Source organism: Quercus lobata, chromosome 9 (genome assembly GCF_001633185.2).
Source record: "Quercus lobata isolate SW786 chromosome 9, ValleyOak3.0 Primary Assembly, whole genome shotgun sequence".
In the NCBI taxonomy this organism is placed as follows: Eukaryota; Viridiplantae; Streptophyta; class Magnoliopsida; order Fagales; family Fagaceae; genus Quercus; species Quercus lobata.
The window spans coordinates 53155121-53174659 of record NC_044912.1 but is presented as its reverse complement, the minus strand read 5'-3'; the positions used below and the strand labels follow the sequence as shown (position 1 = coordinate 53174659).

At 33.4% G+C, this 19539-nt stretch overlaps 1 protein-coding gene across 1 annotated transcript; it reads left to right on the top strand.

Moving 5' to 3' along the window:
* The first annotated feature begins 3088 nt into the window (after window positions 1-3088).
* Window positions 3089-12304, top strand: LOC115962326 (ER lumen protein-retaining receptor). Its single transcript, XM_031081238.1, has 6 exons — window positions 3089-3440; window positions 7911-8176; window positions 8349-8464; window positions 10167-10240; window positions 11606-11669; window positions 11774-12304. Exons 1-6 carry the CDS (start codon window positions 3350-3352, stop codon window positions 11808-11810), a joined length of 648 nt encoding a protein of 215 aa, XP_030937098.1. The 5' UTR covers window positions 3089-3349; the 3' UTR covers window positions 11811-12304.
* The last annotated feature ends 7235 nt before the right edge of the window (window positions 12305-19539 follow it).

Below are 19539 nucleotides of genomic sequence, written 5' to 3'. Positions count from 1 at the left end.
TTAAGCAAAGAAAGAGATCATTGAAAGAATACTCAACTTACATAGGTTCATGAGTTTAGAATTTTTTTTAACAAACCCCTTAGTGCCTATTGTTAGGGTCATATTTTCTATGTAATTGACTAATCTTTTGACAAAATACACTTTACTTGTAACTGGGTAGATCTAAGTTGGGTTTGATACATATCAAGTGGAAGTATTAAAGACATGAAGATTGATCCAAGAAACAAGTGAAGAAAAGTTGTTTTACTAAAGCTTAACAGATACTGCTATCGAGAATTAATGGGAAGCTCGACACATAACTCAACACAAGCTTAATCCATCGAGAACTACGATTTCAGAATTTCCAGATTTGAAATTCAGCCATGTAGATGTATTTGCTTAGTATTTATTTTCTCACAACCCTAGACATATATAAGGCTTATTTTAAAAGCCATCATATACGGATACAGAGACCAAGAGTTTAATTTTCTCTATGCAAAGCTACTGCGTTTATATGCCATAAGGTTTTGTAACCAAGTACTTCTTGATCTTCATCGTTTATGAAGTAAAGAACTTTGTAGCCAACCACAATCATTCAAATTGTTGGAGTTAGTCACGTATTAGGATTTGTGCAAAGGAGTTGGTCACAAATTGAAGATTTGTGCAACAAAAGAAAGAAGCCTACTACAAGATCAAATCCAATTGGGTATTGGAGTGAAGGTTCAACTGTAGGTTGGTATTTTAGGATAGCCTAGGGTAGTGGTAAGATTCCTTATACCTGTAACCGCTTGATTGTTGATTAGTGGATTCTTAGGAGTGGTGACCTTAAATTCACCTAGTGGGGTTTTTACCTTGCGAGAGGTTTTCCCCATTCGTCAACAAATCACCGAGTTATTTATTTTCCGCTGCATATTAGTTATTTGGTGATTTGTTGGTGCCTCCACAATTTGCATGTAATTTGACTTAATTAATCAACTTGGGTAATTGAATTAATTAACCGAGGTCAAACTATCTTAACCCAACACCTACAACACAGAGATTAAATTGAGAGAAGAGAACACAATAGAACTTAGTAATCACAATGCAAGAACAAACTAATTTGAAAAACGTTTTTGAAAATGAAATTAAAAAATAGTTTCTATCTTATGTGACTACTAGAGAGAGGTTTTTGAATACTTAAAATTGTGCAAGTATGCTGGTGAGAGAGATTAGAGAAGGGAAATAGGATTTTTAGAAAGCATGGTGGCTAAAAGAAACTCTCTCTATCTAGGTTTTTTGGAATGGAGGCATATATAGGAGTCAACTAGGGTTTTAGAGCCTTTTGGAGGATTTTCAGACATCCCTAAAGGTCTGTGAGGCACCACCACCTAAATATTTAAGTGTTGGGGGCATAAATATGGAAAATAAGGGTTCTAGAAGTGAGGCTGCATACATAGCGCCAAAGTCGTGTACGTAGACTCACCAAGATCCCTGAAATTTAACTACACTGATATCCTGACTTTGAATGGTCATAACTTACTCATTTTAAATCCTAATTGGGCAAAATTGAAGCATAAGATGTCTAAAAAGCCTCATTCAAAAATTATTTGTGATTAAAAAGTTATGGTCAAAATAGTGAGCAAATATTATTTTTTAACATTATTTTCAAAGTGATTTTGAGCACTTTTGAGCTGTGATTACCTTTGAACTATTAAGAACACTTCAATTAATCTTAGTTGACATATTTGAATCTCATCGTTGGGCTCAAAGATTAAAGGTTGTTTACATATATAAAATAAGGTGTCTATAACGAGAGCTTATAAGGAGATTCATAATTAGGAACCCAAAGATGGCACATTTATTTGTAACGATGATGTCGTGGGATGAGGCTAGCACTTTGGATGGTGGGGATTCGATTGATGTGGGAGGATTGACTGGCAACGGAGATGGGATCAATGAGACAACAACACACACCACACACACACACACACACACAAACTCTCTCTCTCTCTCATCAAAATCTCATTTTCCAATCTAGAAAATTCATAATTCAATTTTTTTTTTTTGATTATGTGTTATGTAAAATGTTTTGATTAACTCTCAATAAGGACATTGAAGGCTTTGAGAAAGTTGGTTTTTGCTCATGCATTTTAGCCTTTTGCACAATTGGATAACCTAATTGGCCAATTTTGGTTCTTTCTGCCTAATTTTATGTTTGGTTGATGAGTAAATGAGGCAAAGGAAAAGTTAGAATTTTGTGTTACTTAGAGGGGATATTGCCACATTTTAAGATTTAGGACGGATTGAAGTATACCTTATAGTTAAGGGGCAAAAGTGCAATTAGTCAAATTATATTTCAATTCTGGTTTTTTTTTTTAAACAATACTATTTCAATTATTTACTAGACTCGTCGTATGTGCTTTGCGCTTGCAATAATGTTTTTTTATTTATTTATTTATGGTTTAGTGTTATAATGTTTAAAAGTAATATATAAATATCCGTGTGTAATTTTTTTTTTAAAAGAAAGAAGTAAGATAAAGTGGAATAATATTTAAAAATGAGATAGAAATAATATCATAAGTTATAGGTCGAATAGAGAAAATAAATGAAAAAAACCTAAAACTTAGGAACAATAAATTACTCTTTTTAACCAATTTGTGTTTTTTAATTTAAAATTATTTAACTAAAAGATAGAGGTATTTTGGAAAGTTGAAGAATTTGTGTGAGAGTATTTTAGTAAGCAAAATGTTGAAAACCAAATCAAAAATTCTTTTATATATGGTATAGAAGAATAGATACATATAAATTATAGAATTAACTTTTAAGAACATTGCATTGATATTTCTCAACAAAAAGAACATTGCATTGACCTCCTACGAGGTTTATCATTATTGCAACCATCTCTTCTCAAATACAAAATAAAAACACTCATATCTCTTAAAATACAAACTATTTCTTAAAGCATTTCTTTTGTAAAATTTTAAAATCTTTTCTTAGTTATTTAGAGAAAATTAATGTAAATAGTTTACATTTTAGAATAATTAAATATCTTTTTCAACTAGAATGAAGGTAAGTATAATAATAATAAATAAATTAAAAAAATTTTTCTAATTGAGTAGAAACTAGAAAGAACCAATTCAATTCAAACAATGACATCATGGGTAACTGAGTAACCGACGTCCTTTGCTTCCTAGATCTAACTCACTTTCCCTACCTTCTTTCCTTATTGAAAACAAAAATCCAGTAATTCTCTTCTTCAATTTATTTTTAATTAAAAAAAAAAAAAAACCAACAACCAGAGAGCTCTAACCAAGCTCGAATCTCTCTGTTATCTCTGTGAGACGAAAGCAGTTAATCTGAGGAAGAAGAAACCAAACGCAAAGAAGTGAAGATGAATATATTCAGATTATCTGGTGATATGACCCATTTGGCCAGCGTCCTCGTCTTGCTCCTCAAGATCCACACCATCAAATCTTGCGCTGGTACCACTCTCTCTCTCTCTCTCTCTTTTTAATCTATATTATAAATTGTCTCTGTATTTTGGGATTGCTTGTCTCTCAGTTCTCATTTCTGGGTAATGTTGCAAATGTGTTTTTTGTGCTCTAAAGTAATTGAACTTGCAGCACTGAGAGCTAAATTTTTGTTCAAATCTGACCCATTTTGGACCGGATCCGACATAAACTTCTGGGGTTGTTGAAATTTACGTTTTTATGTACTGGGTTTCTGGGTTTTTTTTCGTATTTTTGGAGAGAGGGGAGATTGAGATTCGTTTGAATGCAACATGCTGTTAAGATTTCCAATAATGTTACAGACACAGCAAATTTTCACATCTTTTGAGGTGACAAATTGTGATTTGTGCAATGTCACTTTCATGTGAGATCGCTACTACTGGCATCACTATTATTTTGCACCAATCTCAACTTGCTACCTCAATATCTGTCAAAAAGTTGTGTATCTACAGTAGACTTATTGTAATATTTATGTTGCCCCTCCCTTAGGGGCCGGTTGGTTTGTGGATTCCATGAACCAAATGGCCACTCTTTAAGGATTATCATAAATACCATTAACAAATTCACTCTCTAACATTACCGAATTAGCTTTAACCATTCAACTCTAACTTAGCTTTGAGGATCAGTCTGAACAGGACTGATTTTGAGCCAATGAGCTCTATGTCAGTTGGCTCCTCCTCCTCCCCTTATAAGTTTTGGGTGGAGGGTGAGGTGGTGGGTTCAACACGTATTGGGTGTGTGTGTAACTTAACAACTGAAAAAAAAAAGGACTGAGCTCAGATTCAACCATTTAAGAATTTCATCAAATCTAGTATTAACACTGTGACGTGGGACAGTAGCAACAAAGGACCTTTACCTTAGCTAGGATTATTTGGCATCATAACTTTGTAGGGTTTTTGGATATATGGGGCTACGGTTTTATTGGGAAAGAGATGGAAACTATTAGGGAATATAGGGTTTCTAATGGTGTAAGGGAAGGGTAGGATTTGGAGATGAAACAAAGTGGAAAACTTTAGGGTTTGGGTGGCTGTTCCTGGGCCAAGAACTGTAACCAGGATTAGTTTTTTGGCTTATTGTGGTGGTTTTATTGAGGTAGGGGTGGCTTATGCTAATATGCTTTTAAAGATTAAGATTTTTGAAAATAGTTTGTGCAAGTTTTGGATATTATCTTGGCTAGAATTTGCTGGGAACTTGCTAGAAAATTGAAAGGAAAATGAAAAGGAGAAGCAATAAATAAACACAAGCATCGCACTTAGGTTTGCATCATCCCACCTGTGACGGGGTTACATTTCACAGAATGCTTAAGGGAAATCTTTTTTTTTTTTGATAAATAATTAAGGCAATCTTGAAAACCCAAAATGATACATAACAGGCCAAAAGTGTAGCCATGTCCATAATCAGAAAATTGCAGAAATATCCTTGACACTTGAAATATACATAAAATAAATTAAATCTGATCAGTAGCTAATAAACACCATCAAACATAATAATTAAATCATAATCAGCTAACATGGCAATTCAAGGTCTTCATTGGCATTATCCGTACATTTACAATTATGCTGGGATATTAGAATTATCATGAGTTCTACCTGATAATTAAATGCTTTACTTCTTTGTGTTGTGTGGTATGTTTGGAGGGAAAGGAATAGCTAAACTTTTAAGCTGCAATGGAATAAACCTAAGCTTAAGTATCTAAGATCTTTCTTTCAATGGTTAATTTGTGCAGTATCCACATTCTTGAGATATTTTTGGATCTTTTAGTATTAGGTTAAAGGTTATTCCTTTTACAGAATTATTTTCTGTTGATAAATAATAAATTTAATTGAGAAGAAAAAAAGCTAGACTTAAGCTTTCCTAAAAGATAAAAACAGAAAAAAAAAGTTAGGCTCTAAAAGAATGAGAGCCTATGCAAATTACAATAGAATGCTCTTCACTATTTCCAAGAGCACAAGACCACTCAAATAACACTCACAAGAACAAATTTTCAACTCCATATCTGAAAGTTCCGCAGAAACATAAGAGCAATATCCCTCTCCCTTCTAATCACCTACATTAGACATAGTGATCATTGTATTCCCATACACTTCTCCATGGAAAAACCACTCCGTTGGAGCCTTCTAAAGCCTCATAATAGGAATGCATTTCAAACTTACCATTAATGCTTATTCTCCGTCTCAACTGATCAGGGCCCGTACCTCTTGGGGATGTTGGAATACAAGGTATTAAAGCACAAATAAACTAATTCCAGTTCTCAATCATTAGACACATACAAAACAAATATTCTATGAACATATCTCTCCCACACTCAAGATCTCCAAGAAGGAAAAACACAAACATCCTTCTCCACTGCTAAAGATTACAAATCCGGATATAGCACCTTCGAAGGTTGAGTCCTGACGATAAACATCATGCCAAAACTGTACTGCAACCATCTTCAATCATGTATTGAACATAGCTTGCAAATCTCTCCCAACCAGCCTTGACACTTCTCCATAGACGAAAACCATAGTTGTTCTTTTTTTTTTTTTTGATAAGTAGTTGTTCTGCCTACCTTTGTTGTCTAATGTCCCCACTCTTTGCCACATGTCAAACAAATAATCCATCTCCATAGCTGATTTTTCTTCTCCCCATACAACCATAACCATGTGCCGAACAAAGCTTGATTCCTTTGTTGTACAATGTCCCCCCTTGTTCCCATATTTCAAACAAATTAGATTTTTTTTTTCTCTATACAAAGCCATAACCATGTGCTCAACAAAGCTCTATTAAATTACCCACCTTCCTTATCACCAAACCACCATTTGTAAAGGAAGAGAAAATTGTATACCAATCCACTAGATGGAACTTACAAAGTGATTAGTTCGGGGAATCTAATGTGCCCCTTGGATGCCCGGGAATGTAAGTAGCCCATGTTTGATTTGATTAGGAATTTGATAAGATTCCTTGGAATGTGAAATCCTCATATATGTTATTCCTAGGAATCTCATAAGAAATATTTATTCTTCCCAAAATATTATTAGGTTTATAAATACAATGTCAAGTGTATTTCCCATCTCTTTTATGTGGCTTTCTACAAAAACATAATAAGGCAAATAATATGAACCATGAATCAAGTTAAATCTTCTACAATAATAATCTTGAAGGTTAGCCGTTAGCCATTTACCAGAACTAGATATCTCATCATTGAAATACATGAATGGATCGAGCTTCTCCGTCTTTCACCAAATGCCATCTTATTCAACATAAATAATAGACAGTCCCAGTTTTACATGCTTGTGGGCATTCTAAATATCCAGTTTACAGGATCCTTTTTGGTACTGTGCTTGTACTTTAGTTTCCCTTTTCTTTTAATCAGGAGTGATTTATAAAAATAAAAAAAACAAAAAAAAAACAAAGGTTTAGCATTCACTTTCTCTGATCTGTTATCTGTTTGGGAACACCAAATGAAGTGATCTGAAGAATTACTTTTGATTAAGTGAAATTCAAGAGAAGAAAATTTTCTATATAGTTTAAGAAAAATAAATTTTAAGACAATTCTATCCTCCATAGGAGGGAATCATCTTGCCTTTGTTGGCAAGTAAGAAATTAGCCTTTTGAAAGAGAAGAGAGGCTATGCTTCTCTTAGGTGGTAGGTTCACTGTTATGTAATCTGTCTCATTGAACATTGTGGTCTACAAGCTGTCCATGGTTAAAGTTCCTGCCAAAGTTGCACCTATGTTATATATATGTCTTATAAATATTTAGGGATTGTAGCTTGAGTGAGGGAAAAAAATGAATTGGTCTCTAGGACTTTGGGGGTCTTTTGATTCCTGTACATGGTCCTTTCAAAATTGGTATCACAGTTTTTTGTGAATCCCATTTGGGTCTTCTTACCCCTAAATTTTGACAAACACTCCCTAAGTTTCATTGGGAAGATGATTTCTTTGTTTTTGGAGATCACCACTGGTCCCAACATTAGAAGTGAAAATGTATATGGATCACATTTACATGATTCACTACCTCCTCGCAGTCTGCATGTAAAAATCATTGTGTTAAATTTTTGGTAGAGCAGTTAGAGGTGGTGTAACTTCATAATAGAGATTTTTGCTTTTATATGGCTAAGAAAAGTCTGAGTCAGGTGCACATCATCCATCCCCAAAACCACTCTTCTTGTAGTTGTTAGTTAAAAAGTATTTCTTTTTCTTTTTCTTTTTTTGGTGTGAATTCTTTTCTTTGTGTATATTTAAAAGCACATGTATGGGGAGGATACCTCCTTCACATATTAAAATCTATAGTGGCATTAGATTCATATTAAGTTCTTTATCTGTTCTCTGCATGATTTTTGGTTTAATTATGTAAATTTCTTGTTTAGGATCTTCTGATTAAAACTGAACTCTTTTTTTGCTTTTGAAATATGCTGGAGTTTTTTTTTTTTTTACCTTTGATGTGCTTCATTATATGCAGGTATTTCTTTGAAGACACAAGAACTCTATGCCCTAGTTTTTGCTACCCGCTACTTGGATATTTTTACGGACTATATATCTTTTTATAATACCATCATGAAGTTAATATTCTTGGGGAGCTCATTTTCAATTGTTTGGTACATGAGGCGCCACAAAATTGTTCGTAGGTCCTATGATAAAGACCAAGATACCTTCCGCCATTATTTCCTTGTACTGCCTTGCTTAATCTTTGCACTAGTTATCAATGAGAAGTTCACCTTTAAGGAGGTATGCTTGCATCTTAGTTTAGTTATATTTTTTATAACATTGTGCAAATGATAGCTATAGTTTCAAGCTCCTATACCATCTTTACATCTTTTAAACAAGCTTTTTGACAGAAGATGGTTGTCTTCAATTCCCTCATTTTCTTTCTAATGTACTTCACATTAAAATGGATCAGGTCATGTGGACATTTTCTTTATATTTAGAAGCCGTGGCCATACTTCCTCAGCTCATACTGTTACAGAGAACTAGAAATATTGACAACTTGACAGGGCAATATGTGTTTCTTCTTGGGTATGCTATTTCTTTAATTCAATTTATGAAGCAGTGATAACAGTTTAGATTTTTGTCTTATTCTTTTTTCTTCATTGTAGTATAGTATAATTTCAAGCTACTTGACTATCTTTAGAACCATGTAAAATATCAGTGCTGGTTTATCACTGGGTGACAATGCATGCCTGTGTTTGTTTGTTGTTTTTCCTCTAATTTTTTTTTTTAATTTTAGCTTTAATGTGCTTCCACAGAATTCAAAATAGATTTTGTTTTTCTGCTTTTATGGTTCCAAATGAATTTCAACGGTTGCATCACTCAAGCACGGAGGTGGTGCCTTGCACCTATGGTGTATAGATTATAGAATCCTGGTGCCTTGAGGGCACCTTCCATTTTTAACTATTCTGGGTAAATTTAGGTGAATCCCTATTTTCCAGACTCTTAAAATTTTCAATATTTCACTGGTGGAATGGAAACATTTGGTTGTATGAGTACAATTTTATGTGGATTGTTTGGATGGAAAGAAATCGGTGCTCTTTTGAGGATACTGAGAAATCCTTGGTTCAGTTACAATCTCTATGCCAGAAGACTCTGTTTGATCGGTCTAGGTGTTGGGGCTTCTTGAATTGTTCTTCCATCATTGAGTTTCTTTCTTCTCTTAGTATTGCACCTTAAGTTTTTTCATTGTTGTTTGTTGCTATTTGTTGTTTTGTTGCTTTTTCTTGTGTTCACCATCATGAACACCTTGTATTTGCTTTCTTCAGTTTTACAGTTTGTTTAATAATACTCTTATTACGTATATAAAAAAAATAAAAAAATAAAAACAGTTCTAACTTGATAAATGCAAAGTTTTGTAAGAAAAGAAAGCTATATTAAATTATAAAATTCAACTATTCTTGAAAAGAAACTCCTCTCATCTTTTCCATAACAATCCTCCCAATTGTAAATTTCATATGTGGACCATAGTTTGCATGTAAGTACTGTGGATCTCATTTTGGGACGAATTCTTGAAGCTTACTAGGAAGGTTATGTAGATTTCCTCGGGTAGGTCATATTCATTCATTTTAATAGCAAGAGGAGAAGAAGTACAAGTGTTATGTAAGAAAGAAATCTGTGATTGACACAATGGTACTACAAATGGATAGCATCTATGATAGCTTGAGATTAAATTTACCAGTTTGAAGAACTCCAAAAGAAAACTCGAATAAGTTAGTCCACCATATTCGGGTTAATTCCAGTGAATATTCAAACTTTTGATCCTTCTAAATTAAATTTCCACCAAATGTTACAATATCAGTTTTTTTTTTTTTTTTTCAAAGAAAAATTGCTTCATGTATTTTTCTTAATTACCATTTTTTAAGTCATGACTTTCCTGCAGCATCTGGAAGAGATGTTATAGTGAAAGGGCAGATGTTATATAAGATGATACGTAGTAATTGGCTTCACGATTTATTTATTTATTTATTTTTGTTGTAGTCTTTAATGTTGTTTCCTTCTCTGTTTGTCTGTCTGTCTGTCTGTCTCTCTAAGTTGCCTCTTCTTAGGTGTAATGTTTGAATGCCAAAACCAAAAAGATCCTACTCTTATAGGATTGCCTTACAATTGGTGCAGTTATATAGGTGTACATGTTATGTGCTAATTTGACCAAGTTGTTGCATCCTTGATTTATGTTCCAAGAAAATAAAATCTGCTTGTGATCATTTAATTTCTGTCCATCTTAATGCAGTGCTTACCGTGCATTATACATTCTCAACTGGATCTATCGCTACTTCACTGAGCCACACTATGTCCATTGGATACGTATGACTCTCTCTCTCTCTCTCTCTCTCTCTCTCTCTCTCTCTCTCATATTTTTCTCTCTTAATGCAGGTTAGCTTGTGTTTTGTGTATGCATGTTAGTCAGATGCATTCATACACATACACATACACATACAAATCTCTCTGTCTTTTTTGCAATAAATTTTATTTAATTATAAAAAAAGAATATATGTATATGTGTATGTGTATGCATATGTAATACACATTCATAACATAGCAATACAGTATGTGCATATATCTCTATCTGGTAATGAAGACATGTGTATTAGTGCCTCCTTTTATGTACACTTGGAATTGTGAACTGTTATATAAACATGGCTCCCTGTCGTTTTTTTTTTTTTTTTTTCCTGGTAGAATTACTGATTATAATTTTTGCAGTGGGTGATGTTCTTAGAGGCAGTTGCTAACAGTGCTGCTTCCAATAAAAAAGGAAAATATGAATAGCATGATAGCACTCCTTTAGTGTGTTGCTCACGCTGTCGTTGCAGGAAGTATCTCTCATATTGAACCATTTCTGCATAATAGTGCCTTTGACATAGTTTATGGGTCCATATGTGGACATCACCCATATAATAATATGCATATGATCAAGATTTACTTTGGTTTAATTTGCCACCCTTTACTGCCTGTGTTTCTGCTAATTTAATGTCATGTTTGATTTTTCATTCCAGTTTTGCAATTTGGTCTAACTTTTCATTTTTGGGTAAACTATACTAATCTCCCTTTAGACTTATCAAAATGTCACTTTTCCCAAAAAGATTGTGTAAATGACATTCTTCATTGAGTTTTGTATGAAGGCAACAGATAAATTCATATCCTTCCACATTGTTACTTCCCTGAATCTTTCATTTTAAAACAAGATTGCTACTCATTTGTACAAACCTCAAGGAGGAGTGTCTTTTGTACAAATCTCAAGCGGGGAGTGTCATTTCATTCATAGTTTGGGTTGGAACCTTTAAAAAAAAAAAAAAAACTCCGTTAGGAAAGTTAGACATAGATTTATCTGTCATATAAGCAAATCCCAAGGGGAGGAGTGTCATTTCATGAAATCTCAAGGGATGGTGGTGTATTTTACACCTTTGTCTTGGGAAGTGGCTGTAGAAATAGAATTAAGCCTAATGCTTTGAGCTCCAAGACCACATTTTGAGATTTTAAAACCTCTTTTATGCATAGGGCTAGAATTTGTTATAACTTCTTGAATATAATTACGTTCAAAACTGATAACCATATATATAGTGTATTATTAAGTAGCTAATAGTTGAAATTTTGAACTCCTTTTATGTGGGTGTTTTGATTATTGTTTTTTCCCATAATTTGGTGTTGAGTTTTCCTGTTTGGTTGTTGCAGCTTGGATAGCTGGGCTTGTTCAAACGTTGCTTTATGCTGACTTCTTCTATTATTATTTCCATAGGTAAATGCTCCGGCTCTTACAAAAAGTTGTGTTCATGCTAATGATTCAAATTCCATCTTTGAGTCTTCTAATCTTTTATGTGAATTTTGAAATTATGGTTGCAGCTGGAAGAACAACAAAAAGCTTCAATTGCCAGCTTGAGTACATCCTCCTCATTTGTTAGGAACTAAATTTGTCTTGTAATGCTTAAGGATATGCAAATGCTTCCATGCAAAATGCTTAGAGATATGTCAGTTTTTTAACTAAGACATCTGTCTGGCCTAAAAAGAAGAAAGTAATAGTGGTTATTGGTTTTTTGGGGGCAATAATTTTAAGTGCAGGTCACCGGCAAACAATGGACATCGCCGTATGGAGGAATCAAATTTAAGATGTCTGAGCTGATCCTGTATCTAGGTCAATTATTTTACCTGAATTTTGGTGACCAGAAAAATAGAAAGAAGATAATGTAATAGACTTCAGAGTTCAGACAATGCGCTGCTAGTATGGCTTAATCACTTGCATCAATTTGATTTCCTAACCTTCTGTTTCTGGGTTAGCATCATTGTTAGATTGAAGTCAAGTGACTCAAGTCCTGGTTGTTATGTATCCATAGTGCCAGCATATCAATCAACGAATCAATCTACCCGTACATACCATATTTTATGTATTAGTCCTACTACCAACATAGAATAATTTGCTGGATTTTTCACATCTCACTCTCATAGCATTGAAATAGGAATCATTTTTTCTCTAAACTAGTTTGGAAGAATTTCTTGCAATTATTCATTAAGTGGTGATTTATAGGTTAACAATGCTGGGCCCACAACAAATTACATAACTTTTGTCATAGCTTACCCGATGTAACGAGTGGTAAGCAGTGGAGTTGTGGACTCACATGGACCTATTATTTTTGGCAAGTTGTGACAAAAGTTATGCAATTAGCATTTTTTTTTTAATAATGTTAGAATTACAAGTTATTTTATAAACCGCTGATGTTAACTATAATATATTAGCTATTAAAATACTAAAAAAACCACATCAGATATTAAAAAAATCGTCTTTGAGGGAACCAGGGCTGTCACCAAGTTTACTAGTTCTTAATTAAACTAATTGATGTCTTTGTGTCTTTTTTTATCCCCTTGGTATTGTCTCACCGTAGTTTGTAACTTTGATAAAGAAATTAAATGAATTGTTGGTTTTGAGAATTATTTGAAATAATTGATTGGTTTTCAATGGGATGTGAATGCAAATGTGTATGGTTTGCCGATTAGAAATTGCATAGAGATATAATTGGATATTCTTAAGTATCTTTATCTAATTGGTTAATTAAAAAAAAACAGTTCATAAAATGACTTCAATTTTGATCCTAAAAAAAAAAAAAAAAAAAAGACTTCTATTTTGATGGGTAAGTGGAGATTAAGTCGTACAAAGAAATTCGTTCTCTCTCTCTCTACTCATGAAAAAAGTATTTATTTTTCTCATTACAAATACTAATTTTGATGTGTATAGCCAAGAAGATCAAGAGAGAGAAACCTAATCCTATAAAGAAGTTTCATTAGTCAAAGAGTGGAACTTGTGAAAACTAACGAAATGGATTCAAGTAAGTCTTATACTTAATTATGTATTTGTGAAGATTTGGAATTGATGTAGTTGTTAATGAAATAATAACTTAACAAACAATTTACATAAGTCATCATAAAATTGGAGTCCAAATCTTCTGTCCCACTTTTTCTGCTCCACTCTATACTCCACCAATAAAAACTTACCACGTATTCACCTAATTAATTAAATATTATCATTATTGACTTATTAATTTTGTCATTATTAATTAATAATAATATTTAATTAATTAAATGAACACATGATAAATTTTTATTGGTAGAGTATAAAATGGAATAGGAAAAGTGAGAGGATTGGACTCCTAAAATTGTATCCATGTGGGCATCATGGCAGTTCACATAGGTTAATGAATGAAACATTATGGTAGTTCATAGAGAGTGCAGGGACGCTGTGCCAAACGCCTACTTCCTCCCTAATGGCCAAAGGTCAAATGTGAAGGGAACATTCAATGCAAAAAGATGTGACTGTAAATGACCCTACCGCACTGAACGTACCATTGACAGTCAGGGGAATAGTGTATTATCGTTAGGGAATTAATGCAGTTTACTAAGGCTAATACACCTTGTTAATTTCAGCCTTACAAGTGTAGGCACTATTTCAAAGGATAAGTTCATAACATGCCAAAGATGTTCAAATCAAAGGTGTACTCCTGTTACAACTGTAAAGGACATTGGAGGAGGGAACATGTATGCATGCCTCGGAATGTTGACCTATGATGCCCCGAACACTACCAGTTGTCCTTAAAAGGGTAACAGCGAAGTCCTAGAAAGCTATACCTTGTATCCTTCTTGGTATTCATCAAATAAAATCCTTCTCGGAGTAGCGACAATCAGTCCTTGCACCACCATGGTTTTTCTTCCCATTTTCTTTGTGGTTTTTCACGTAAATCTGCTCTTATCTTTTTTTACACCATATTACCCAATCCCTCAGTAGTAAAATATCATTTTTATACTTTTGACAATAGTATTTTAAGATGTATAAAAGTTAATAGTTTAAAGATTACACTTATTAGTCCCTAAAATCTTATTTGCATACAAAGTTCTGTAACATATTCACAAATGATATAAATTACAAATCATGTGTCTCAAAATATACATATGTATATTCTCAAACTCTAAATAAATCAACACAAAGTCACGATCCTCACTAGGATACGCAACCTCAACAAAAAAATCCAGGTCTACCACACCCAAGACTTACTGTGCCAAGTGCTTTGAACCTTGAACCAAATTAAAGGTGAACGTGTTAGCATTCTAATCATCCTAACCTTACAAATTCAATTAGAGAAATTACCATAAAAGTTTAACTACTACATGCACTTAAACTTTTTCTATTAACATCATCACATATTCAAGTGTTACTCTAACTCATGCATTAGTGTTAAAAACATATTAATAACAAGAAATGAAACTCATAATCTCATATAAATAATTACCGCAACCAAATCACTAAAACAAATTCATGGTTAATACTACCCTCACACCCATATATGTCATAGTCATTTCAAGATGCAAGGAAATCCGCTTTCAGTAAATTAACCCCTCTTCCACAAATAAAAAACCCATATATGATTGCACAAGAAACCCGACTAACATGGCCATCAAACAATACATCGATTTCATGTCTTCAAATTTAAAACCTCTTATCAAGTCTCAAATGCCCCAAAAAGCTCAATAAAATAACTCCCAAAACAAAACCCACAACATCAAAGAGCAATTCAAACAAGATAGGATACATATCCATAGATATTAGAAAGTGAGTCATGAAGATTTTACCTTAGATTATTATTGGAAATGAGCACAAATCATAGAAGAGAGTATATTGTGGCTAGAGGGATGATCTCGTAGTAGTTGACTTTTTGAGAGATGAAAAGGGAAGAGGGATTTGGGTGAGAGAGACAAAGTGTGGTGGAGAGGGGCTGACGACACAAGAGAAAGAGAAAGAGGGAGAGAGGGAACTAAAAGCTATGAAAATTTAGAATTCTATTATTTGTTGAGATCTATAAATGTTATGCATCTCTTTGAATGGGGGGTGCCTTAGGTCAATTTGGTTCCCCTTTTTAATTTCCTTCTTCCTGGTTTTACCAAATCACTTAAATGTCTTTATGTTGAAAATTATGGAGGGGATTAAAAAGCATTCAGATGTCTGAAAGCTATGCCGAAATCAAACTCCAAAGCCTCCAAGAATATCAAGAACTTCAACCTTCGAATCTCAAGAACATTCAAAGCGAAATCATTCAAGTCATTCTTCTAGATCTCAAAGTTCATTGGAATCAAGCTCAAAAGCCTCCATAAATATCAAGAGACTAAAAATTAGTGAATCTCTACGGATTCAAGCCTCTAAAATCCAAAATAACTTCCACTATACAAATTTTCAAAGACAAGGAACATTCGAAGAACATTCAAAGCCTCCAGAAACTTCAAAGACTTTGATCCATTAATCTTCATCAGATTCAAGTTCTAAAGTTCCGAAGAGCTTTCACCACAAATTTTCGAAGATCAAGAACATTTAAAGAACCCATGAAGAATACAAAGAACAAGAAATATCTAACAAGCACACAACCAGAGATTCATCGCTATTTCATTCCAACAATCTTTCAATCCACTTTCCAATCTAAGTGGCAGACATCTTGTGTTCGAGCCAAGACTACATCAACATAATTGAAGTCTTTTCTAAGGAGATTGAATCAATGGATTATTTTATTGTATAAGAACCTAAATATAGAGAATTGTAACTACAAATTCATCAATACAAATTTACACTTGTAAAACATATTAAATTGCTTGTTTTCCAAACTTGAGATTTTGTGTTTACACTGTTGTTTTGGGAAATAAAAGGGAATATTGAGAATTTTTGTGTGGAATTTATAGCTAGAATTTGTGACCCACAAATACTAAACTTTAGGGTATTGTTAATAGACAATTTTACGAAAATTTTGATATCACTTTCAAGAGAAATATAAAAAGATGTTAAAAAAAGTAATTTTTTTTTTTTTTGGCAAATTACAACTTATCCACCTGTGGTTTGGCCGAAATTTTAGTTGTCTACATATGGTTTGAAAATTGACACTTTACTCACCTAAAATTAGCTTAGTTAGAATTTCGTAACCCACATCTATTAAAAACAAGTTTAAATATATAATTTTGTTCCACTTTTATGTCGCTTTCCTCTAGAAACACAAAAAACATAAACATACAAGATCAAATAAGATCAAAAAATCCAATAGAATGCTTGCATCATGGGATTTCAAATCACAGATAGACAGCTTAAATTTAGGTCAAACTTCAGGTGGGTAAAATATTAATTTTCAAATCACGGATAGATAACTTAAATTTCGGCCAAACCACAGGTCGGTAAGTTATAATTTACCTTTTTTTTTACAAAGTTTGGTTACAAACTTAATTGTAGTCAATGACTACAATTTTACTCAATATCTTTTTACTTAATGTGAATTTTGATATATCCATCATTGGATTACATTTTCTTTCTCAAATTTTTCATACTTGCAAATATTCCAAAAAGTAAAAAAAAAAAAAAAAATTACTAATTATATCATTAATCAAATGTTTAAATTTTAAGTTTTTGTAGTCTAAAATTATCTATAAAAAATAAGTTTATAAATCAAATAATAAATAATATCAAATTGATATGAAATTTGACATGCGTGTTAAAAACATAAGAAACATGTAATTAACCGTTAGATTTTAAAAATATATAACTCTGTTAATGTTTTTAGTTGGAGTGGTAGACATTGGCTAGAATTAAGTTTTCAGCAAAATTATGTTCTTATTTATTTTTTCCAATAAAATATTTATAAAAATCCCTTTTATGAATTCGTTGGGCTGATTCCATCTTTGAAGATTGAGCCGAAGCTGCTGTAAGCCATAGCCATTCCAAGCCGCAGCCTAATTACCATCACCAAACAAACATACAACAAATTACGCACACACAAAGCAATATCAAAGACAAAGACCCAACAATACCCATCCACTTCATTTTGGGGAATCTCAGTCAACATGGAAGCGCCTTCATTGAAGTGGCAGAGACATCGCGAGTTGTGTGGTGGTCGCTTCGATATCTTGGTGCTTTAAAGGGATTCTTCAGGCATTACAAATCAAAATCTGAAATCAATTCTTTAGATGCGTCTACCTCTACTGTCTACACACACTCAGCACTCAGGTTTATCACAATGAAGGGGCTTGCCAATGGCGGCACTAACTAGCCACATCATGTGACATAACTTATCTCAAGCCTACAAATTTCACCTAATCTACCCGAGATCTCTATAACCTCACCTCATCTGTTGGTGAACAATACATTCTTCATCTTTGGAGTGCAAAGAGCTATTGCAATGGCCCCTTGCTGGGATCCTATACAAATTGAAGCTTTTGGTAGAGTCTGTCAATGTCGGATCACAAAGCATCCCAACTTGGTTTCTCTTTTGGGATTCCACGTAGGGCCAAGAGGTGAAAATCTTCTTGTTCCTCCGTTTTATAGGCGTGACAATCTGGCTTGTTTCATTACTGAAACAAGTTTGTTTGTTTGTTTTTGTTTTTTTGTTTTTTTTTTTTTTTTTAATATGCCAGAAATGAAAATAACAGTCAATCCAACAAGTTTGTTTAGTTGAAAACAAGATGTTACTTTTGCCATAGTAAAACAACAACATATAATTAAAATCTTTATCTGTAATTCAATATGTTATTTTTGTTTATTTGATTTTTTTTTTGGAGATTAAGTATTTGATATCAAGCCTCAAAGCCTGCAAAAACAACCCATAATCAATGCTTGATATTCGGCTACATTGTTAGAATAAAGTTTGCTTAATGAGAATGAGTATAAAAATATTTGCCGTTGTGGAGAAACAAACACTATACCTACCCCTAGAATAAAGCCTTCTCGACGTGGAGCCCCATCGAAAAACATCATCTATGGCGGCATTAGTTCAATGTAAAACACCTCTTCATCTAGGAAATCATCAGAAAACTCCCAATTAGACGGAAATAGGAGATTAGCTAAGAAATTTATCAATGTTTGTCCTTTGATAACTTTTTACGGAACACATGCAAGGTCATATTGTTGCAACAAAACCACTCATTGAGCTATTCGATCGAAAACCAATGGCCTAGGGAGGACATATTTAATCGGGTCTACCTTTGCTATCAAACGGACCATGTATGCTTGCATGTAGTGCTTCAATTTGTCTATGGCAAAGAAAAGAGCAAGACACGTCATTCTCGCAGATTCTTAAGCTCTAGCATTTTCTAGATGGCTTCAATTTTGGATTGGTCATTCTTAATACCGCGATATCTTATGATGAAACCTTGGAATTTCCCAGATGTTATGCCGAAATCACATTTGAAGGGGTTCATTTTATGCTAATACTTCCTTAGGCAGTCAAACACAGATCTTAGATCTGGCATCTGCAAGGTCTTCCCTCCTTTTTGTTTTAACCCCTAGATCATCAACATAACACAATAGCTGAATTCTTACAAGCGTATCTTAAACTTGAAATTACATAGTGTTACCAATTCAACCTACTATTCCCGTTCGGCACCTACCAGTTTCCCACCTACCATTCCAATTCAGTGTCAAACATTCTCATCTACCATTCCCATCGAAAATTCTCATCCACCATTTTCATCTAACATACCCGTTTACTATTCTTCGTCTCTTTCCTATAAATAGAAGGTTCAGATTCATTAAAGCTCATCAATAAAACCACACTGAGTAATAAAATGAAGATCTGCTTCTTTCAAATTTTTAGATCTTCCTTCTCACAACCATTTCTCACTATAGCTTCATCATTCCCAACACCTAGCAGCCACTATTGCTTCATAATCAGCTTAAACCAAACCTTTACATGGTTCAATCTCAAAATTTAGTCTACTACACATGGGTTGATCAAGAAGAGTTAATTTTTGGTCCAAGAATCCAACCAACCAATATAGTGAAAAATTCATTACTAAAATGATGCTCAACTATGATTGTTTAGCTCTCATTTAATCCCATTATGAAGGATAATCGAATAATCAATGCCAACTTGAAGAAATACTCTAGTTTTAAATTCATCAAACTGGCAGCAACTTTGTAGTTCGAGACTTGTTTAGCAGAACTAAATAACTTGGATCGTGTTTAGGCTATGAGCATTTCCTCAGTAAAGGGCATTGCTTTTGATGATGATATCTCCTCAGGTGATTTAATAAAATTATATTCAGGTATTAATAAAAAAATAAAAAAAATAGAACACCAATACCAACCAAATATCAACCGC